The following is a 23,777-nucleotide window of genomic DNA, read 5'->3' as shown; positions in this document are numbered from 1 at the left end:
TCATGCTAGTGAGGACAGTGCAGTCTTCTGGTGGTACCAGCAAGACTGGTTATGCAAATACGATTCCTAAATAAGCAGTTTCTTAGTCTTCCCAGGGATGCAAAAATGGCCCCTGAGATGTGATTTTTCTGTTTTCAGAAGTCTGTGAAAGATCAGTGACAGCTTAGGTTGAGCTAAATCTTSTTGGGACCACGCACGCAGAGGTAAGTGTATAAACAGGTGAAATACAACATCATCTCATCTGTCAAGCACAGGATTTTCCTAGGGATGCAGAGCCATCTATTCACAATCTCCAGCTCTTCAAGATCCAAGAACAGCCTTTTCAGTTTGCTTTTCCTTCCCTTTACTCGGTTTTCACAGGTAAGAAGTCACTGCAATAAAGTTCAGCATCTACCCTAACTATTGCTGTTGATGGAGCAATTGATGGTACAGGAAAAAACAAAAACAAAAGTGCTTTACTGACTCTCCAGTAGTTATGAAACTTAATCCAGGGCTTGAAAGCAGAGTTCATACAATCTTTCTCTCCTTCCTCTATGCAAAAGTATCCACATCAACATTTCKGTCTCACATCCAGGACCAGAAGAGTATTGCATGTGAGTAGCTTTGCAGCCTTCACTTCATGAACTAAAAAAGCTCATAATGTATTACAGCATTCATGTGCTATCAATAGTGTGAATATAGTTATTATATAGATATATCAACAATAGAAACATAAATACTTAAAACTGATCTTAATATCTGCATGTGCAAAYTAGCTAACATCTCTCTCCRGATGCAGGGGATGAGGAGTTGCTCTTTTGTGGTCTCACTCCGCAATCAGGAATAAGGGATGGGTGGGATGGTTCCACCCATAGGACACCAAGCTACCACTGCGAGCCTGGTTCTCCCAATGCCCTCTGTGCACACAGGCTTTGGGATGAACTTCACTGTATTTCATAAGAAATAATATGTGATTCATTTTTCAGAGTAAAGAGTCTAAATTTCAGGCTTAAAGTTCCAGACCTTGTTGCTAAACAACACTGATATCATAAAAATGAACAGAAATGGGGTGAGAGAGCCTGTATATATACTTTACACATGTAATATGACTAAATTATTGTAAGCATGTGCATTCATATCTTTTGGGTATATTTTATAAAGATYCTGTTCTGCATTGAAAGTATAAAGAGAGTACTCTTCAATAAATAGTTTTAAGCATTTCTACTACAAAACATCAACTGTATTTATCTATGTAGTATACATAAATACGGATTTCCAGATTTCCAACAATTACGTCTTACTGTGACCCAAGAAAACTTCAGTGATATCAGCGGGATCTGGACAAGCTGATGAAGCAACTTCTGTCCATCAATCTTATTCTAGTAACCTAAAATGGCATGAGAAACTTCTAAATGTTACTTTCCTTCTGCTTTCACCATGACTGCACAGGGAATATTGGAAATCCATGTGTTCCTACCCTTGATTCTCACAAACACTGACAAAAAGCCAGTACTTATGTTAACAAAGACTTAATAAGATTACTTAGAAGAAGAAGAAAAAAAACATTTACTAATAAAGTAGAAGGCACATGTATCACGTAGCTGTAGGCAAAACTTTTATGTGGAACAACTTACCATTTCTCCACTGAGAGGATCATAAAACCTCTCAAGCAGTTGAATAACCGTGCTCTTTCCACAGCCACTGCTACCAACAAGGGCCAGAGTTTGTCCTTTTTCTACTTTAATATCCAAACCTTGGAGCACTTTGACCTCCGGTCGGGTTGGGTAGTTAAATGCCACATCTTTGAAGGTTATGTTGCCACCAAATATTTTCTGATTGAAATGGTAGAGTTGGGTTAATTTTTCTTAGGATAACATATAGCATATGGCATTTATAAAAGAGATCAGTGGGATTTTACCAAAGGATCTGATTCTGTTTTTTTTCTTTAATTTCAGGAATCAATATGCAGTGAAAAGCTATCGTAAAAACACAAATCCTATCCTGAATATTCCATTCTGCAAACATATTTTAATTAGAATTCTATTCTGCAGACAAATTCTGACAGCTTTATTTTACACCGTCTGTTAAATAAAATTACATTTTCAAAAGTAAAAGTACTTCTGAATGTCTGATTTCTGTTTGCCTCATCAGGATCTGATTCTGATTCTTTACATGTTCATTGCTATTTCTTTCATTTTCCTCTTTGGGGTTATGGAAAATAATCTTCTATTTTTGATCTGCATGCAAAATCAATCCATTTACTTATTTTTTTTCTAATTAATTTACTAGAAAATAGATATATGTGATATGGATACACCTACATAACATGATATATTCTTCAGATGAATGAGTATATAAAACAAAAATATAAATACATGCAGATCAACAGTCAAMATAATATGTCAAATTTATGACAGTGTAAGATTTCATAGTTAATTTCCTKTYCTATATACAAGCAAACGTTTAAGTTACATGTAATGTGATGGTTATCTGGAACAAAGTTCTATCTTCTTTGGTGTATCAAAGGTCATATGTCCTAATATGCCTATATATATTGCTCACTGCTTATGCACATGACAATTTATTATTGACAATTCACGCACAAGCTAACCCTCAAAAATTCCAGGTTAAATACCAGAGGCCTTGACACATGCTAGTGATGCATGCTCAGGTATCCTCAAGCACGAAAGCAGTACAGAACTCCTCCTGCTGCACTAATCCTATTTTATCTCGCTCTTCAAGATGTTTGCTAAGAGGCAGGCGGGACCTAGTGGGTGACAGGAGGAGACATGGAGCAATAGTTGACCCCACTTTGGTTTGGTGACTCAGATGTGAATAGGCTCACACGGTGCTGCTTTGGGTAACTATGAGGCGAGTGGGAGCGAAAAAAAAAAAGACACAACCTTGAAAAAAATCAAGTAAATTAGGAAAGTGTGTGATGCTATAGGTAACACCAGCTCACTTACAGGYTTTTCTCCTTGCTCGCTGTAGCTGTCTATGGAGGGTGTTCTTTCAAAGAGCCTGAACAAGTGGGCCGCCGACATCCTGGCCTTGGCGTAGTCTGGAGTGAAAGAGGTGCTCTGGCCCAGCGCCATTGCCCCGAACACGATAGCGGAAAAAACTCTGAAAATACAAAGGAGAAAAATATACTGAGGAGCAAGTGCTGGCACTGACAGCTTTTATAGGCAGTGCTGGGGTTCAGGATAAATAACTTTAATGATTAAAGGCTGAAATGGGATAGAAAGTGCCTACTGCAAAGACCACAGTCTTTTTTCCACACTGAGTGAACATATGTAAAATTTTAGGGTGAGAGAGGTGGAGAGACACTCCAAGCCTCTGTTCCTTGCCCACTTAGCTTGGTTTATTGGAAAAGGATGTGTTCATCCCTATTTCTACCTTTACCGTATGAGAAGTGCTAAGAGATGTAGCTCCTGGCAACTTACTTTCTTCATCTATAAAACCGATGTCATTACCAGTGGAGCTGTCTGAGGCCTACGGAAAAACTCACAATTCACGATTTGCTTTTGAACGGCCCAGGCTTCCAGGTACCCCACTGGCGTCACCAGCAACGAAATCTTTGAGTTCAGGAACCAAAGGCAAAGTTGGAGATGAGAAAGGGAGGTCAAAGGGAGCAGGGATGAAGTCCCCAGGGAGAAGAGAGAAAACACAGGAGGAAGGAGAAGGGATCCACCTGAATGCTCAAGGGAAAGAGGGTCAATGCGGAAATTCCAGGAGAGGCTGGAGCAATCAGGGTAAGAAGAAGCCACAGCTTCAGCAGCATTTTTGCCAGGCATAAGTGTGGCAAGTCCTGAAACCAAGAACGGGATGTGGGAGACATGGAGACAAGGGAGACACGGAAACTATTSGCAAATGTGTGGACAGGGATTTCAGCTGCAACGAGACAAGCAAAGGACTCAGATGCTGGAGATGATAGGAAGGGAAGAAAGTAAATGTTGAAAAGGTGCCAACTGATGGGAACAATGGCAGCAATTCACTGTAAACATTTAGAGAGGTTTTTCCAGCTCTGTGTGCGTATTTTCCAGATTGGGAGCTTGCTGCAACTTTCTCCTGCTCTCCACCTCTCTCACCGCAGGGCTCATAATTTCTTCACTTCAGTTTCACTCATTACTTGCTCCACTTCTTTTTAATCTTGTCCACCTACGCTCCCCACAGCTAAGCCGCGTGATTCTGTTGAAGAAATTTGATTGGCAATGAAAACAATGAACAATATTGCTTTGACTGTCTTCGTTTTGTTTTCCTTCATATCCTGCTTGTATGTATGTAGCTAAACAGAGTATCACTTCTTTTGGATTCTTTTGGAAGGAAGAAGAATGGAAGGGTGAAGAATGGCAGAAAGAAGTAAAGCATTCAGTCACTTTCATAGTTCTCTACTATGTGATTCCATGCTACTTATAGCAAAATCAAGAGAATTCTCCCACACGGCCGAAAGCAAACTCACAAGGGGTACTTACAAAAGCACATCTTTAAACTGCATATGCCCATTCCTCACGAGGTAGGCACCAAACCGAAAACACCCAGCGTAAGTAAAGTACATTATAGCTTGCGTAAAGGCGAAAGTAAATCCAAAGACATGTGCCTTCTTTACAGAATTTCTGTAACATAGAAAGAAATATGAGCACAATCCCACTGTATTTTTCAGCTGTAGCAGTCAAGGATGTGAAGAATACCCTATTATTTCAAATGAATTTATAACTCCTCAGTATTTTAGAATGTTTTAGATGTTATCATTCCTGTATACTTTGTTTTTCTTTCTGTCTGCAGAAGCTGATAGGACAATTGGGAAGCTGATGAGATGAAGACATTGCTCTAATTCTAAATTCMTTAGGAATGTTTAATATATAGCCTTCATACATTCACTGAAATAATTTTAAAGTTTATATTGCAGTTGCAAGCATCAAGTTTCAACCAACTGGTACACAAGAAGAATCATTAAAAACTTCAGAATATCTGCAGAGCAGAAATTTCTTCAACAGAAGAAATCTTTGTTCTTCATTTTACACTGAGCCAAAGCAACTCTTTCAATTAGTCATATGTCATCTGCAATATTGCTCTGATACAACAGCAGAGTGAAAAAATACTGAATTGTGGGCCTGCACTTTGGTGCCTTGCCTGGGAAAATGCCATTTATGGCATATACATATACAAAATGTGTATATAAAAAAATGGCTTATGGTTTGTTAAACAGTATATTTCCTCAGAAGGAAAAAAGGCTCTTGGTTATAAGAATTAACAAAGGCTCCCACTGCCAGAATTGCAACAAGTAATATGAACACTATGGAAGCATTGAAAAAAGAAAAGTAATTTAATCAAAAAGTATTAGCTGTTTGCTTAAAGGGTTATTTTACACTTCTATGTTAAAACTGAGATTGAAATAAGAGTTTTTTTGCTACACTGACAGAAGATAATTTTTCTTTCAGTCTGTTGGTGTAAATTTATATTCCTTTAAAAAGATCTAAATAGCTTTTTTTCATTTTGAGATACATTTTATTACCTGTACGGTGCCTGCAAATTTTGTCCATACATAAACTCAAATTTTCTTTCTTGAGTCAAAGTAACAACYGTTCGAATATTTTCTATGGCTTCAGAGGCAATCTGTATCAAAAAGACGATGTTCATTAATAGAAAAGCAAGATCTGCGGAAACTTTTAAACACAACCTGATAAACAGAGCTTAGAATAATTGTGACAGAAGTGATAGGATATGTTGACAACACTGTTGAAAGCGCAGTTGCAACATGTGCAGATATGCTACAGTTAAATATAATCCAATTAGAATGGATTATAGGAGTACATTTGAGACAGCATTCATTTTAGCAGAGGCTAGCAATGGTTTTTCCAGGGGACTTGTTCAACCTGTTGTAAATATTATGTCATCCAGTTTGCTTTGCTCCTGGCACCCAGTCAGGCGGGATGAATAAGCCTCTATAATTTGCAAGGTGGTCATGACCACATTCCAAAACGTGYTCGCATTTTCAAAAGCAACTAGTGATTTTGAGCTTACCCTTAAAGGACTCATCTTTGCCATTACGGATCTTCAGCATTTCCTGAAAATCCAAAGTCTTTCTAACTCATGGACTAGTCTCCTCATGGAGAAAATTAAAACGACCAGCCACTCCTAAAAATTTCTGCTGCTTTATTAGCTATCCATATAATCACACTGTGAACAAGAGACAAATTAGGGAATATAATATATTGCTAATTAATWAACATATGCAATGCCAATACTGCATACTTATTCCAAAGGAGTGTTGTGAGACCTGGTTTCTTACATTTAAATCTCCTTGAAAGCATTGGTGCAAAGTTGTTATAGAATTTGCTATAAATAAAAGATGAGTTAATTTCCCTGCATTCCCTCGACTGTTTGCCACATTTTCACTTTTTCACGGCTCATTTGCATGTATCAAGGGACAATATTCTAGAGCTCCCATATGGTTTCACCTTACAGTGAATCATTACAGTACACTGGGATTACAATGTCATATATAAATTTATACTAAAATGTAATGAGCAGACAAAAAATAATTTCTCTTTTTTTTATTTTTTAGAGTGAAAAAGGCAAAAAAGATGTGAGAAGACACATGAATATTTTCTAAAGCATAGGAAGGCATAAAGGCCCATGAGAAACTTTCCTGATACAGACCATGGGAAAAAAAAGGATGACTGAGATTTGCGGTGCCTGGACTCCTTAGATAAATACATCTTCCCTGCATGAGTGTTGATTGACGTGTGTCAAAAGAGAGGCCTCATAAAGCACAGTCTGCTCTGAGGCAGCGGCCTCGTGTGGTGAGTGAACAGCCATCCTCGGGCTATGGAATGAAGCAATCACCGGCTGTCTGCCCCCACACTCAGTGTCCTTTGAAACAGGTTCCCAGACTCTTGCTTCACTTCCCATCGGAGAGGATGGAATGGAAATAAGCACAGGGGATTGCAGCTGTACTGCACGGCCACCTATTCTGTCTGTTGGGATTTCCAGGCATCCCTGTCACTCTTCATTTATATCCTGTTAGTTTAGATCTACTGAGACAATAGGGAGAGGAGATAACAAGAAGGCAGGTAGAAGAGGGAGCTCTTGAAAGGAAGCAGGCTTAGTCAAAAATAAAGGAAAGGATAAAAGGCAAAGTGTTGGGGAAGGAGAGGGAACACACAGGCTTGGAACTGGCACCAGCACTCATGGCTTTTAAAGATTCTTAGTACACTCTGGATGCTAGTGCTCAAATTAATAATACATGCTTGCAATTTCCAGCTTCATATATATCAMCATTTGATCAGAACAATATAACAATGAAGAGTTCAATATCTTTTACAAGCGATATATTCTTGACCCACTGCCAGTGTCCCTATTAAGCTGCAAGAAGTAGCAAGGAATCAAAATAGATAAAATGTCACTGAGCTCACCTTTCCAGCAATTTCCAGTTCTCTCTTATCTTTCTTTGCATGTCCAGCAAGCATCTTCATTTGAATCATTCCGGTTACAGCAATAATTGGCCCAACAGCTAAAAGCAGGAGAGTCAGCTGCCAGCCATAGATCAAAGACAAAACTATTCCAGTCCCAAGGTTAGCTACATTTTGGGCAATTAAGGCCAGTCTTGAACCTGTAGCCTGGAAAAAAAAATGTAAATGTAAATTTTAAGTAGAGTGGAAACGTGAAAACTAGACAGAAATTACTTGTCACCCAGACAAGTAGAATTTATTCCCCAGAGGACATATGAAAATTCTCATTTTAGTAAATATACTGTGCAGAATTGAAAGCTTAAGTCTATCTTTTGAAAAAATGTTCTACTGTACAGATGATYCCCTCTAGTCTTCTGTATCTGCCCTGCTGCTTGCATCTGTTCACTCAGACATACAGCACTTGTTCCCAGGTTTTGCTCCCAAAACTATGAGGTTTTAGAAATCTCACMTTTTTATATTCAGAATTGTGTTTTCAAATGTACCAGATCTCTTGAAATATGAACTTGCCAAACTTGGAGTCTGAGACTACCAGTTTTCTCTTTGACCACTTCACAATTAGCACACGAACGGACACAGTGATGCAATGAGAGTAATCCTCATTTTGAGGCATATGTTTAAGTATTTTGTTGAGCTGGAATATTTAGCACAGAAACACAAGGCTATCTAGACATCTAAGCAGGCTGGAGAAATACTTTACAAACACAGGTTCACTGGACAACTCTTTTATAAAAATTACAGTACCGAACACTTGTAAGGTGGCATAAACTAAAAGATTTACTACAGCATGTATGTTTTATCYACTATTATAATTACTAAACTTTTTGTGGTATCAAGCACATACAGCACTTTTTAATACATAACAATAGTTGCCAGAGGACAGCACGTGCAGAGAGACAGACAGACATCCATCAAATCCAGTCTGTAACTACATCCTATCCTAAAACATGTATGTAAAATGCCAGTGCATATTACTTACTCCTTTCACTTGTGAGGCATCATTAGCAAGTCTTGTAACTAATGCTCCAGTGCTATTTTTAGGATCATCAAACCAGCTGATTTCCTACAACATGAAATATAGTTATGATGATCTTAAAAACTGTAGTTTGCATAATCACTTTGGGTTACAAGTAAATTATGAAATAATGATTTACTTCTTAGGAAGTAACCATAAATTCAATAGAGTTATAGATGCAATAAAGATAGGAGAACACAAAATTCAAATTAAATTGTATTAAACATCCATATGTCCTTTTTTCAATTAACACAAACACCATCACATTATTAAATATATTAAATGTAATTTTAGAAGATACTTTTACTTGTAAGTTTAGTCTATCTTAACTAATTCCTTGGATTTTTTTTTTTTTGGAGGGGGGGTGGTATTCATGTAATACATTAAAAAAAATGTACAAAAAGYTTTGATTCAGTGGTAGGCTCCATAAAGCCAGAAGGCTGCTTTAGCCTTACCACTGGATGGAGCATTCACCACCCACATTGGTGCTAGTAGGCAAAACACTCCCAGGTCCTATAGGCCTTGTGTCTGGTACTTGAACATATTTTACTTGGGAGTAAAATTTAATATAAATCCAAGGAAGGTTTGGATTTATGCAGCAGAATAATAAAGAGATACTGAATACTAACACCTCCTTAAAGCACTTGGTAAGCTAAAGAAAATACTCATTAGTAAAAGAAACTGGTAAGGGTGGTAGTGGCAGCAAAAGAGAGTTAAAAGAAGCTGAGTTAGGCCTAGAAGTGCTAACTTAAGAAGTGCAAGTGCTGGTACCATAACTTATAAAAGCAAGCGTTTCTAAGGCTTTAGAAAGCTAAATATGTATAACACCTTTACCTGTCTAAGAATTGCTCTAAATGCCATGGAGCGAAGCCTCGTTGTAAGGATTTCKCCAGCTTTATCAAATGTGAAACCCTGTTTGAGGGAAAAAGAAAAACACACAAAACTTAATTGCTTTATCACAGGTTTTGTCTTTATCTGATTACCAGTTATGTCAGTACATGCATATATTAAACACATGAGTAAACTAAGCAAACTGAATTTACACAGAGCAAAAACATTTTAGCTGTAACTGAGGCACTGCTTTTTAAGGAACAAGAACATATCACATTTCACCAACAGACTTTAAGACTCACCAAATATGCATTTATTTGAAGGATTTTTTTATTACCCCTGGTCTCAAACTCCTGGTTGTCACTTCACAGTTCACAGGTTGGGCCCTGTATTTGCTTCAGGCACTGCACAACTACCACAGATTTCTCTCTCTGGGAGCTTCCAGCCAAAAACCTTTGGTGCTAGTAGTTACCTGCTAGGGGAAGCCTCAGTGACTATAACACAGCTTTATGTGTGCGGGGGAATTTGCTGGTGTCTCCTCACCCTCGGGCCAGGGCCATGCAAAATAAGACTACACAAGAACGGGACAGGGAAGAAAGATGTACAGGAGTATTTCAGGCAGGCACAGCYTTACTATCAAAATGTTTCTTTTTTAAAAGCACCGTAAAAACTGTGAAGTTGGTTCTGCCTAAAAAGGGAGCAAGGGCTGCAGGGCATTTTGGAAAAGGCACCACATTGTGTTAATGGCATCAGGGCAGAAGGTAGAAGGTGGCACTGAAGGCTGATACAGGTAGCTGAGCAATGACTAAATGCGTTTGCACATGTGGACAAGCTACACACCAATTCACATATAAAATGAATTGATTTTTGTGTGAACAAGACAGTTTCCCCACAATATACATGGAACAATATACATGGAACATTATCACATGGAATTCTCAGGGTATGTAGGGAAGCAACAATTTATTTAAGATAGAAGAGCCATTAAAACCTGAGCAAAACCTGTGTTATCAAGGTTACTATAGCATTATCATTATTATTATGTTATTCCTGAGCCTGCTTTTTTTTTTTTTTTACTTTTCCTCCATAGCCTGTGATCTAAGGTAGGCTTGAAGCCAGGCTTCTCTTTGCTCGGGAGCTAAGACCACAGTGCATGCCTGAAACCTCTTACTACACTTTGAACCCACCTAGCAGTGAAAATTTATCAACCATCTTTTTTCCTTCTGTATTGCTTGACTAGGGTACCGAGAAGTTAACATAGCTGACACAAAACATTTCAAAGATAAATAATTACAGTAACAAAAACTTACCTGAAGAAAAAAAGTGAAAAAAGAAATAATTCCAAAACCTAAAAACAGCAGTGAATACATGTTATTTGTCCTCCTGATAGCAATTTCTCCTTTTTCTACAAACATCTATAAGAGAAAATTCTGAAAGTTAATTTTATTAACTTACAGTGCAGWAATTTCCCCTTGTTATCTTTCACAGGCATGCTGTGTGCATTACATGCATTTAAAATAATAACAAGCACATTTTTTGTTGGGCCATTTTTTTTTTCTTTGAAGTTTACAGATCTGCAGTCATTTTACAGGTTCTTATGAATGAATACTTCATTTGTATTTTGGGAAGATAAAATCAGCAACATGTTAATGAATAGACATACGTCAGTGAATCATTACTGGAATTTACACCTGCACAAGACTGAGGCATCTCTTAAGTAAGTTTTTACAATTCTTTTTCCCATATATATCTTCTGCCTTTCAAGAGATTATTTTCCATGTTGGATGAGCTTGGGGACAGTCATCCAAAGATTGCAACTGCATAGAATATTCCCCATCCCTCAGGGATATTTCCTGCTGGTGTTTGCATTAAAAGCTGACATTTATGTAACACTGCCACAGTACTTTTTGTCCCAAGCAGTTTCTTAGCAGGCAGCACCTCACATACAAGTAAAGAATAATTTAAAATAGGTTGTTTCAGTATCTTGTATTTTTTAGACTATAGCTAGTCTGCCTGTGAAAAATTTTCCAGTAAGTGCAGCCAGTGTAACACTTTCCTTTTTTCCTTCTTTTTTTTTCTTGCTATGTAGTGAACCTGAGAAAAACATGAGAAAATAAGGAGAAAAGTGACTTTTGCTTTGCCTTGATGCATGTATTTTTTTCTCAGAAAGGTTATTGTGGAGCACAGAAGGGGAAGACATCACAAGGAGCATATTCTGCACCTGTGCTGCTCATCCTAACGATGTCGGTTACAGACGGCATGGAGGTGAACTGGCTTAGAAGAGGTCACAGCAGAACCTCTCCTCTGCTCCCTTCAGGCTCAATAAGCTGCTTTGCTTGAAAACAGAGATGTGCCTTTGGTATCACTCCTCCGTGCACCTTCAAGCAGAAATTCTGCAATTCTATTGCAAGGATCTTCAGCCATTCCTCCCCTTTGCAGTGCAGGGCACTGTTCAACATGTAGTGTTGCYTTTGGCGTGTAGTTAAAAGCAAATATTAAAAAAAAAATAACAGTTCCTTATAAACTAATTCAAGGGAAGTGGGAAACTACGACACAGAGTAAAGCATGTGATGAAGGTTTTCACTTCTTTTTGTACTTACCCCTATAACATCTGATATTATGACTGAAAATACAGGTTGTAAGGCTCCATTGACAATTGCACATAAAGTTCCAAGAACAAAGTAAGGCCATTCAGTTTTATTCAACTTCATAATTTTAAAAAAGGAAGCTGGAGGCACATCATTATCCTAGAATAAAAGGATTCCATCATGATAAATATGACTACATTTATTCACTGAAATAATAAAGGACATACATAATCTGTATAATTTGTTCCTTTCTCCCTTCTCCCATGTGGGAAAACCCCAAACCACCAGACCTTTAAAAACCCCATCTACTAATTTCAGAAATACTCAGTACCTAACATTAATAATATAAAAAAGAGAAAGAAAATAATCAATGAATGTTACATAACCTCTTATTTCTTCCACCAATAACATTTTGAGCCTTTCTTAAAGAGGATTAGTTACCAATCCCAGTTATCATCTGTGGGGGATTGTGGAGGAAGTTGGAAATTTGTATCAAATGCTTAATGAATTGCTGTTCATTCATTGCTGAATATGACCTCTAGCATATTTAGGACATCAGTCAGATGGAAAATTAGCATAATTTTCAGTGATTTTTTGTCAAAGAAATGCGTTTCAGACAAAAGGAGAATAGTTTCTAGAAAAAAAAAGTAATTACTCTCTATTGAGTGTGTTATTTTAGCTATATAGCTGATAACCAGGGGTGGATTTGCTCTAAAATTGTATGATTTATATAGTGAAATAGAATATACAGAGAGAGGATATATAGAATGATTTAAATAGTCTAAGCCTACTTAGACTATTTCCATAGTCAAGTAATTTTGTTTCATAATATTACACAATTAAACTATTTCAAATATCACAGCAAAATTAATTTCAGCTTCAGGAGGAAAAAAGCATTTTGAAGGACCTCTTTTGTGTCATCTTGCCATTTTATGACATTTAACCAGACTTACAGACTATCCTTGCATTTTTCATTATTAAGTTACACTAAGAAGGATCATGTTTCTTTTTCATCCTATTACTTATGCAGATAAGAACATGAAGACACTCACAAGCTGGATAGCTTTTACATCAAGTTCATCACTCTGTATTCTGAACCTCTTCATGCTTTTCCGAGTTGACTGTCTTTTCTGTCCCACTAGTAGTGACCCTTTCAGTGCCATTTCTGAGATATCTAGTGCATTTTCTTCTTCCTCTAACTGGTCATCTGTTCCTGATGTCTGAAATGAAAAACAACATGATGCTAAAAATCATTTAAAGCCATATCATCCTGTATGTCATCCTTAAAATGAATGTAAATTCAAATTAAAAACACAAACAAAAAATACATTAAGTAAATGGAAGATGGATAAGAACTGAATAATTTTGCAAAGCAATAAACAAGCATTAAATTTTTCCTGCAGTTATCTTTATACTCAGTGCAAAATTTGCCTAAAAAATCTCACACTTAAGAGAGAAGTTGTAGTTATAAAGGTTTTTTTTTATGTTAAACTGAAAAAACATGTTCTGGCATGTCACGTTAAACATGTTCTGACTACACATAGGAGAACTGAATTGAGTAAACCCTGGAGAAATACCCTTAAAATGCAAAAATGATATGAAAGGTAATGGCATCAAATGTGAAAGAGAATCAGGACAACAGGAGAGTCAACATGAAGACAGGGAGCCACGAGAATAGAAGCAAGACTTCCACCTGCTTCAAAGATAAGGCCTGGGAGACACTGTATGAGAGGTTCAGGAGAGAAAATGAAAATATTGAAAATAGGCCATGCCTGAGTGACAAAGCCTCAGGCGCCTGAGTCACTGACAAGTTGGTGGGTTAAAATAAATGCTTGCGTAAAAGCGTTTGCATTTTCACAATGAGGGTGGTGAGGCAGTGGAGCAAGTTGCTCAGGGAGGGTGTGGAGTCCATCCGTGGAAATATTCCAAACCTAATGGGACACAATCCTGAGCAATACGCCCTGACCGCAGAGTCATCCCTGTGCTGAGTGGGGCTGCTGGCCTAGATGAACTCCAGAGATCCCTTCCAACCYGAGTTAAGATTCTACAATTTGATAAAAGAAACTGAGAATTAATCAGCTCCAGAATTTCATTTTTATTAYAGTCTTCATTTTTATCTTCTGCACTTTGGTTTTAATTCCATACTTTAATTTAAACTTTTTTTATGCTCAGATTTCCCTCTTTTCTACCTCTTTAAATTGAACTTACACATTTTACTTTTGCTTCTTTTTTCCTGTTAGGAAGATTAGTAATCTTCATAGAAAGCTTTTTTTCTCTAGTTTCTCTACTTAGAAAACATTGTGAAGCTAGAGACATTTGGAAAAAATCCAGTTAAATCCATAACACATAATATGAAGAAAGTTACCAAAAAAAAAAAAAAAAAAACCATTAGCTACCTGCATATTAACCAGTTTGTAATAAACTCCTTTCTGTTCTATTAATTCATTATGTGTTCCTTGCTCTCTGATGACACCATTTTCGAAGGCAGCTATAAGATCCGCATTTCGAACCGTTGACAAACGATGAGCAATGACAAGTGTGGTGCGTCCTTTCCTCACCTGGAAACAGTGCAAAAACAGCTCCACGTTAGCATATTCAGGTACTTAAAGCATTTCTCCTCTACAAGTATTTTTTCTCCTCACAAAATATTTCAATCAAACCATTTCCTTGGAAATAGTGTTCCAGTAAACATCAAAATGATCAGTAGATAAATGAATTACACAGGATCTTTCATTCTCTCTGAGAAAGAAAAAACATAATTTACATTAAATATTACAAAACATTTTTGATTTAAAAAATAAATGAAGGTAATCCGGTTTTGCATGTCAGACTATTACTTTCTTAAAGTAAGTATCTAATATTTTTTTTCAAAACTGCCTGCTTAGTGTGTTATAGGTTTATGTATCCAATTTTATTGAGACAAAGAATGTATGCCATTAAGTTTATCAGTGACAGTTCTACATAAGAGTATTTCACAAAATTTAAAATGAATCAGTTACACTGTAAATTTACTTTAAATTACTCAGTTGTCTTAGCTGAAAATAAATTTATCTAAAATTGTACTTAAAATACTTCTAGCTATGAAATCACTTCAACTAGAGGAAAGGGCCACAGACTGAAGCACCAAATGTTCCACAGGAACTTAAGGAAAAAWTTCTTAACAGTGAGGATGACAGAGCCCTGGAACAGGCTGCCAAGGAGGTTGTGGAGTCTCCTTCTCTAGGGATCTTCAAAACCTGCTTGGATGCCTCCCTGTTCCCCGTGCTCTGAGTGACCCTGTGTGTGCAAATGATCTCTAAAAGTCCCTTCCAGCCCTAACGATTCTATGACTCTTCAGTTATCCACCTCAGTATTATATCTTTTTAACTACTCACCAATAATAAAATAAATCCCATAAATATCTATTCTGACATGACAAAGTTTTTATAAGCACTTTTGGACATTATGCTTTGGAATAAAATGGTGTTAGCATATAGTGATCCAACAAGTTAATCCAAGCTCTGTATAATTCATTTTTAAGTCTTCATTTAATAGTTTCAGCTGCTAGATTGATACTGTTTACTGCTAGATTTAAGCTAATATGTATTCTATGAGATGTATTCTATTTCTATGAGGGAAATGAGAATGAAAATTRTTGTGTGTGAAAGAATTCCCAGCTAAAGTAGACATCTTAATATTGCTTCATGTTTTTAAAGACTCTAAAGTACATTGATTCAAATTATTCCATGAGAAAAATAACATAGTTTCCTGGTAACCTAAAAGCTTCATTATGTCTGAAATAATCATAAAAGGTTAAAATCAAATTAAGAAGAAAAGCAAGTAAATGACTTTTATCATAAAATGTAGAAAGCCTCCTCAACAAGAAATTAAGAATTTTGATGAAGCTGGTAGAAAAAAGTGTTCTCTAGATGTGACGTAAACTTACTATACAGGTAGATATTCATCATTGCAAAGGGAAGAGCAGGAAGGCAAGAGCAGGACAAATGAATACCAGGGCACTACAGCCATATTTCATCTTGCTTAACATCAGCAGCCCCAGAGCTCGTCTAGTCTGAGCAAGCCCTCCTGGCACGCTCTGCCAGATGTGCTCACGGGGAGATATCTCGCCATACTACATAGTTTAAAGATATGTGGGAGAGGTGAGAGGCTAGGTAACTTGTTTAAACGGGCTGTATACATTTCGTATTGCAGCAGCACGTTGGGATCCCATTGAATGCTTCTCAGCAGTTCTCTGGCCTGCTGTGCTTAGGGTTGGAAGTCTGAACTTGAAGGATGTCTGAACTTGAAGACTCATATAGTTTCACAAAGTAGTGGGAATTCTTAGGAATTAGGACTAGTGCACAGTGACCTTAACTATCACTGAAATTAATGAGAGTTAAGTGTCCAAGAAAGAATTAGGGAATCTTTGAAGCGAAGAACGTGGCTTCTGTGCTCTGATTCTCTCAGAGACAGCCCCACACAGTGGTTAGAGCCAAGTGCTTCCCCTACGGCAGAAAAGCATATAGAAGCAAAATGCTTTCTAAARAAATTGTCCACAGATAAACTCTGTCATCAGTGCTAAAAACATTTATGCAATGCTGGTAATTCAAATTCACCCAGAGGATCATGGGGATACATAAAGACAGAGACAGAGAGATAAAAACAAAACAAGGAATATGATTGATTCACCCTGCGGAATAGGCAGGACTGTTTTATAAACACTTCATGCACTTACTAAGCACAGCAGCCAACAAGAAATACAGGGTTGACTATTATTTCGGTTGTTTAGGTGTCTAGCTACGTCTAGACTGCAGCCAAAATGTAGCAGCAGCTACATCTACAAAATCAACCAAGTTTATTTTGAATTACTTTGCCTAGTACTAAAAAGAACATGGCCCATAATGAGATCCAAGGCTGCTTGGGAAAACTCATATCTSAGCCAGTGTTGTGCTGTCCACTGCAGCAAAAACTGAAGTCTGATGGGGAAAGTCTGAGACAATTCTGTTCTACTCATTGTATCATGAACTGAATTCCACAGGCACTTACAGGACACTTCACCATGGCAGTCTGCCTAACCTGACATAGGGCCAGTGAACTTTAATACATTTATTTTCATGCTTATTCTTAACCATTTTGCACTTTATAATCATTTAGAGCACCCTGTCTTTGTATCAACAGAGAACATTTGCCAAACACAGAATTACTTTTGACCTTTTAGGGGTCTCTAGTTCTTGCAACTCTTYAAATGAACATCTGWGAAAAGGGAACCACAGGCTCCTGCTCACCTACTTCACTCCAGAGCAATACTGACCTTGTCCAGTGCTGCCTGCACAACGGATTCACTTTCAGTATCCAAGGCTGAGGTGGCCTCATCGAGCAGGAGGATTTTGGGGTTGCGAACCAGAGCACGGGCAATCGCTATCCTCTGCTTCTGGCCTCCGCTCAGCTGGGCCCCTCTTTCTCCAACCAGGGTTTCAAACTTCTGCAAGACACAACACACKCTTTCAGAACACTCCACAGCACRATACGTTCACCAAWTAAAGGCAGCATAAAGAAAGGCCACGTCTGTGTTAGTAGCACCAGCAGGATTTTTGCCCCGTTCTGAAACACTAAACACYCGTTTGAAAGTGAGTGCCTTCCTCATTCTTTGCRTCCCTCAAGTTCTAGTATTTCTCAGTCCTCAGAAATGCTCACCCAACCACGGCTTAAAGAGTTGACATTAACTTTATTCTCACAAGAAGAACTTCCTGTAGTTACAGCTCCAGGAAGAACTTCCTCTACCGGCTGGTTTAGGGAGAGCCCACCTAAGGCTCTTCACCAAGAGAGCAGGTTTGCTTACATTGGGCAGCTTCATGATGAAGTCGTAGGCATTGGCTTCCTTGGTAGCTTTTTTGATCTCTTCCATGGTGACGTTCTCACGGCCATAGCGAATGTTTTCTGCAATAGTAGTAGCAAACAGCACGGGCTCCTGATTCACCACGCCAATAATCTCCCGCAGATATCGGACGTTGAGGCTCCTGATATCCTGCCCATCAATGGTAACCTAAACAAAGGGATGCAGATGACAAGTGTCTGCTATTGCTCACACCATCTTGGCCTGTGCCGTTTTAGAGGAGACTTTCTTGTTTCGTTTAAACAAGGGCAACAAGGCCAGAGGCTGGACTTCAAACAAGGTGTGTTCTGTTTGTGTTTGAACATAGCAGTCATCTCACTTGAGCTCTCTTACCATGCCTTCCTTGGGGTCATAAAATCTCTGGATGAGCTGAACAGTTGTACTTTTCCCACAGCCACTGCCACCAACGAGGGCTACTGTCTGGCCACAGTTAACCTTGAGATTCAAGCCTTTCAGTACCTCAAGAAATATGTTAGAAAAAACATGATATATAAAAATGTGAGCTTAAATGTAGGAGAACTCTAATGAGCAGAGTGAGATTTTTTTTCAATCTTACACGAGAACTGGTCTAATTACATTAGACCAGTTAATCATATTACATTGCACAATACATTTCACAGTTACCCATACGGTTAGCTTGTTCATATGACAAAATAACATAATACTAAACTATATTCTTAATTTTATACTTTCTTTACAGTGCTTCTTTACAACCACTAGAATTTTTTTGAAACCTGATACAAATGTGAGAAACAAAAGAAGTCTTCATGTTGATTTTTATGACTGCTGATATAATTACCAGTTGATTTCTCTTGATATCTTGAGAATCAAGATATTTTTCTTAGTCTATCTCTTTAAATGTTGCCCAAGAAAGCCCTGTTCTTCTGTCTTCATACTAGACAAAATGGAAACCAGTTCCCTGTTCTAGGTTAACAAACTACCTTCATAGGAAAAGTAGATGTTTTTTCAGTATAGTCTTAATAGATGTACACTCAGAAATCATTGTGACCTCTTTCATCTCCACTTAATTGCATCAAGGCACCCCTTTGTGAGAGATCTGGAACAAAACAATCCTTCCTTTGGCAGATTTTGCATTGCAAATGCAATAAATCATGTGCCAATTTCTCCAAGTTTTTATTATATTTTTCACTTATAAAGGCCTCCAAATGTTTAGATTCTAGTTAATAAAATTGCATAGCTATATTTTATTTAAAAAGCTCTKGATTAAGTTAACTAACCAATTCTGGATAAATAAATTATTGGTTCTGTTTAAAAACTAAAGTTTCTGTTAGTTCTAGGATTTTACTTTTGTTATAGCAACTGTTCTCTTTCTCTAGAACAAGTTATCTTAAATGGAATCTGTATCACACCCATGCATAATACCTTAATATCTGGCCTGGCTGGATAATTGAAGTAAACATTGTGGAACTCCAAATTCCCTTTGACGTGGTCTGGTTTATAGCCAGTGTCTGAAGAACTGTCAATTTGAGGTTCCTATGCAGAATAATATGCAAAAAAAAAAAAAAGAAAAAAAAAAGTTTAGATTCCAGCTGTCATTTTATCATGATATAGGGTTGTAAAATTTGCATTAGATCTCACTGAAAAGCATCTTGGATGAAAACATCAATTTTAGCAGTGTATGAAACTTCCAACCCATGTTACTGGCAAATCTGGTCTCAGAGATGCATAACTAAGGCTAAGACTCAAGGCAAAGAGAGTCCTTGTTGGTGCAAATTAGGCAGTGATAGAAATGAGCTAAAATATAACTGACAGGAAGGAGGAACCTATACATTAACATGCCAGCTAACAGTATTTTGTGTTCATAATTACACTGTTGTCTTCAATACACTGTCAGAAATGCCAACTGTGGCAGTTACCACACAGGGAGTTAGGTTTTAATGGATTTCCATTCCCACCCAGAACACTCAAGAATCAGAAGTAGGTTGGCACAAAAACTCAAAGACAGAACTTTCATAAGAAAAACCCAAGATTAGTTTTAAAGCAGCATTGTAGTCACTATGATGTTATATCAGAGGTTCAGTCCTTACTAGCCATCCAAGAGTCTGCCAGCATCCCGGTGAGCAAGTGTGACAGCCCAAATGATCCTCCTCAGTCACGGTGGTGTCATTTCTGGTGTGTCATTTCTGGTGGTGTCATTTCTGGTAGCTCAAGTTGAGCTACATGAGTTGGCATGAATATATTTACAACAGCTGCATGCATACCCCAAGCTGCAAGGCAGACGTGATCTCAGAGGGAAAAAGATGTGAGCAGACACCTCAGCCTTGCTTCATTAAAGTTGTGCAGTAACACAGCCCTAAGTTCAGTTATATTATGTGTGTGTGTGTGTGTGTGTGTAAATAATGACAGACAAAATTTGCAGCTGCTTCATTCGTGGGCTCACATCACAGCATTTAGATATTTGTCCAATATCAAAACTGTGTTAGGCTGAATCTGTCCATGTTAGTGCATTGTACAGAGAAATGTTGTGGCTTGCTAACTTCTTATTCAGAATGGAAAGTCCGATGTTCAGCATTTTCAGATGACCTTCACAGAGAAGATACTCACATTGTCTATGATACTGAAGATCGCATAGGCAGCTCCTCTTGCATTAGCAAATGCCTCCATGCTTGGAGCAGTCTGTCCAACACTGAAAGCTCCAACTAATATGGAAAAAAAAACCTAAGGGGTAAAAAATGACAAACATAGTACACAGCTAGGAATTCTTAACTCTAATTGATAAGTTTCAATTATCTGAGAATATTAGTTTGCATTACTTCAAGCAGTCTCATATATGCTATSCAATGGAAGGAAGTCTAGACAAAGCAGCAAGTAAACAAATATCAGTCATTTACAGAAAAGATAAACATTGATAGGAAAAAAATAATCCTTAAGAGCAGTCTAAAGTTTCCTTCTTTCAAGATGCAAAATTGGCTTAGTAGCAGGCATGCTACATTTGGGATCAAAAATTAAACCACATTTATAGTCCAGGTCTTCCAAGAAAAGAAGCTTTATCTGTTGTTTATCAAAGATCCAAAACTGAATATAGAAATTATAGCTTTTAATTATTACTRCTCCAAGCTGGTCTTTAACCAATGATTTCAAGGCGAATGGTTTTTATGCTGCCACYCAATTTACGGAAATATCCATGATAAGCAAAGCTATGCTTTACACCTCCTGTTTTTGTTTTAGTTAGCAGGAATGAAAAATGCCRTTTGGAAAGCTGACTTCAACCTGACTCATAATTTAAGTTGAATATCCCAGTAAGATTACACAGGATCAGTTCACTATTTTTTGGTTAATGTTGTTAACAAAAAATTGGTGAATACCTACTGTAAAGACTTTTCCCAGTGTATATTCATGAGATAGTATCAAAGTGGTTCCATACCAGAAGGCCAATGCATATGATGCATATATCAAAAAGAAAGCAATACCCATAGAAATATTGGCTGAAATTGCTTTTTTTATTCCAATGCGTTTGGCATCTTCTAAATTTTTTTGATATCTGAAAGAAACAGACATACAGGAATTTACTATTCTTGCTTTCATTGAACATAGACATAAATTCCCAGATAAATAAAAGAATATAACAATCAATAATCAAATCCTGAGATAATCTTGCTGAGAATAGAGGAAAATGTATTAACCATCCTTTATATTACAACAAATTTTGCTCATCTATTTTGTCTGATACAAGTCCTAGATGAGTGAATTTAGTGGTGAAAAGCACTGAAACAACGGTAAATTTGTGTTTTTCAGTGGAACCTCACAGGTCCCAGCAAATACTAATGAAGAATGTCATAAGGAAAGTTAAGTTCAGCCATAGGAAAGGACTGACTGCAAGAGGTCTTTTCCTAAAGCACAGATTCCATCCGAGTAGCCTATATGAGACATTTAGGATTGAGAATAGACTTGGAGACAGATCGAGGATAGAGTAAGAAAGTGGAAAAGCTGAGAGGTACTGAGCTCTAAAAAGTGATTTTCATGTACAGAAATATCAAAGCTGCAGAAGGATCAATAACAGGAAAAAGCTAAGGTAATGAGGATGGGATAACCATTGCATAAATGTTGCAGTATGTGGTAAAGGAAGAAAGAAACGGTGATATAGGTAAGAGAAGATCAATATATGTTAAAAGCTCTTTGGAGAACAAATGTAAAAGAGTGTCTTAGGAAGGTGCTAGGTATCTGATATTCTAGATTGGATTTGAACAATGGAAAAGGGACTAAGTCTGTCAGAAATGTTTGACCCAAGAATCAAATGCTAACAATAGTTACATGCCCTGTGTGCTGTGAGAAATGACAGCTGACAAGTTTCTTTTTGAAACACTAAAAAAAGAGATTTTTTTTACAGTGTATTCAGTTGAACTACTTAAAGGTGAACAGATGAAAAAAATGAGAGTAACAAAGGTTTTCTATATCAAGATTCTGAAGTTTAGAAAATAGACTTGAGATTAAGATCACACCAGAGATACTGTAGTTACAAACCTAGATAGCTCTGCCTCAGTTTTCAGTAAAATGAAAATCTTTATCCCAGAGTTCTGAACAAGCTAACAAATGTAGCCCTAGTCTAGTAGCAAGAGCTTCTAGTTACTATTTTCAAATTGTGAGCAGAGCCACAGGGCTGAAGAATTCTAAGATACGGGTTATTATATAACACCTGGGAAATCTGGGAAATTACAAGATTGTAGCTTGACAAGAAGAGTACATAAAGTTCATAACCTGATCTTGAAGAATGGAATAAACACAGAAATAAATTTAAAATAAAATGAAATGGACAGTGGGTTATGAAACAGAAGGATTAACCCAATTACTTTAATATTGCCTTTTCTAGTGGGGAAAAACTGTAAAGCTAATCCATCTGGACTTCATTTAACCATCTAATGCTAATTGATTCTAAAGACATAGGATAAGTTATTAATGAAGTGGTAGTTGTTAAGTAGCAAAAGAACAGTACGATAAGGAAGTGTTTGAAGGGAGATAGCAGTGTTTGACAGGGAACTGTAATGCCCAAGGGAGATAACATGAGGAATTCCTCTGTCAGTCATGTGGTTTATCTTTTTTATGTTTTTTAATGACTTAGACATAAAGAATTAGGATGATGAAATTTCCTGCTGTCGTGAAGTTGAAAGGGTTTCTCAGTACAAAGGAGGTTCAGAATATCTTACAGAACCAGATACATGATGTTGAAGGATAAAAGTTACAGAACTAGAAGAACCGCAATTCCTTAAAATAGAAAAATCACACATTTTAAAAATAAAGTTGATAAATGAAAGGGAAAACCTATACTGAAATTTGGTTGGTTTAAAAAATCAACCTGAGAAAAGCTATCATTTATATAAATATTTCTATAAATGTTACGGGAAGTAAAATGTTCAGGGACCTAATAAACCTCAAGTTTAGTTCTAGCATGGGAACAAATGAATATATAGGAAGTTTTATATTCTTTGCTAGAAAAGCATGTCCAACCTTCAAATGCTCACTTACTAGGATAACCTCTCCACAGCAGCATAGCTAAGAATGTAATTGGTTTTTGGATGGGGCTTTTAGGCTTATTCGGGGCAAATATTTGCCGTATTTGTTAACTGCAATAGCAGGACCCAGTCACGTCCTTTCCATTTCTGGATCACAAGGAGATGTATCTCCCATGCAGTGAGCCTCAATATTTCGGAAGTTTCTCTCAGATATCATTGCTACTAGATATCAGTCTTTTTCATTTTTCAGCTGTTGGCAGATTGTGTCGAGGATTTCCAGGACATGCAGAGACCTTCTGTCCTCTGTCAGAAATTCTATAAAAGTTCTAAGTGAGGACACTGACCACCATCAACACATAGTTCCTTTCTACTTCCCTTTTTTTTATTGATGTCCTGTCCGCTTTAGTGGCCACCAGCTGAAGGGTAAGAAGTGTTTAGAAGATGCAGACTCCTAAGCACAAGACAGCAGTATTTGATTAGAACTAATCTTTAATTTTAAAAATCCATATTGCTGTCATATTGACTGCTTTTCAGGTATGAGGGTGGTAAATGGCC

At 37.3% G+C, this 23,777-nt stretch overlaps 1 protein-coding gene across 2 annotated transcripts in view; it reads right to left on the bottom strand.

Moving 5' to 3' along the window:
* LOC112947344 (phosphatidylcholine translocator ABCB4-like) overlaps positions 1 to 23,777 on the bottom strand; it is a 40,464-nt gene that overhangs the window by 4,499 nt on the left and 12,188 nt on the right. Inside the window, exons 9-25 of one of the 2 annotated variants that reach the window (XM_026039407.1) lie at positions 21,085 to 21,256; positions 20,320 to 20,433; positions 19,138 to 19,248; positions 18,088 to 18,213; positions 17,701 to 17,904; positions 17,173 to 17,343; positions 14,279 to 14,440; positions 12,935 to 13,102; positions 11,895 to 12,041; positions 10,605 to 10,709; positions 9,298 to 9,375; positions 8,428 to 8,511; positions 7,395 to 7,598; positions 5,492 to 5,592; positions 4,452 to 4,592; positions 2,946 to 3,102; positions 1,614 to 1,811 (exon numbers count right to left, since the gene is read on the bottom strand). In XM_026039407.1, the coding sequence (XP_025895192.1) occupies positions 1,614 to 1,811; positions 2,946 to 3,102; positions 4,452 to 4,592; positions 5,492 to 5,592; positions 7,395 to 7,598; positions 8,428 to 8,511; positions 9,298 to 9,375; positions 10,605 to 10,709; positions 11,895 to 12,041; positions 12,935 to 13,102; positions 14,279 to 14,440; positions 17,173 to 17,343; positions 17,701 to 17,904; positions 18,088 to 18,213; positions 19,138 to 19,248; positions 20,320 to 20,433; positions 21,085 to 21,256 (2,443 nt within the window). The remainder of the gene's footprint in view (positions 1 to 1,613; positions 1,812 to 2,945; positions 3,103 to 4,451; positions 4,593 to 5,491; positions 5,593 to 7,394; positions 7,599 to 8,427; positions 8,512 to 9,297; positions 9,376 to 10,604; positions 10,710 to 11,894; positions 12,042 to 12,934; positions 13,103 to 14,278; positions 14,441 to 17,172; positions 17,344 to 17,700; positions 17,905 to 18,087; positions 18,214 to 19,137; positions 19,249 to 20,319; positions 20,434 to 21,084; positions 21,257 to 23,777) is intronic. The other variant, XM_026039408.1, reaches the window with a different exon arrangement.

Source organism: Nothoprocta perdicaria, unplaced genomic scaffold (assembly GCF_003342845.1).
Source record: "Nothoprocta perdicaria isolate Ctin4 unplaced genomic scaffold, notPer1 scaffold_23, whole genome shotgun sequence".
In the NCBI taxonomy this organism is placed as follows: Eukaryota; Metazoa; Chordata; class Aves; order Tinamiformes; family Tinamidae; genus Nothoprocta; species Nothoprocta perdicaria.
The sequence above is the reverse complement of the archived record's forward strand: the minus strand, read 5'-3'. Positions and strand labels throughout refer to the sequence as shown.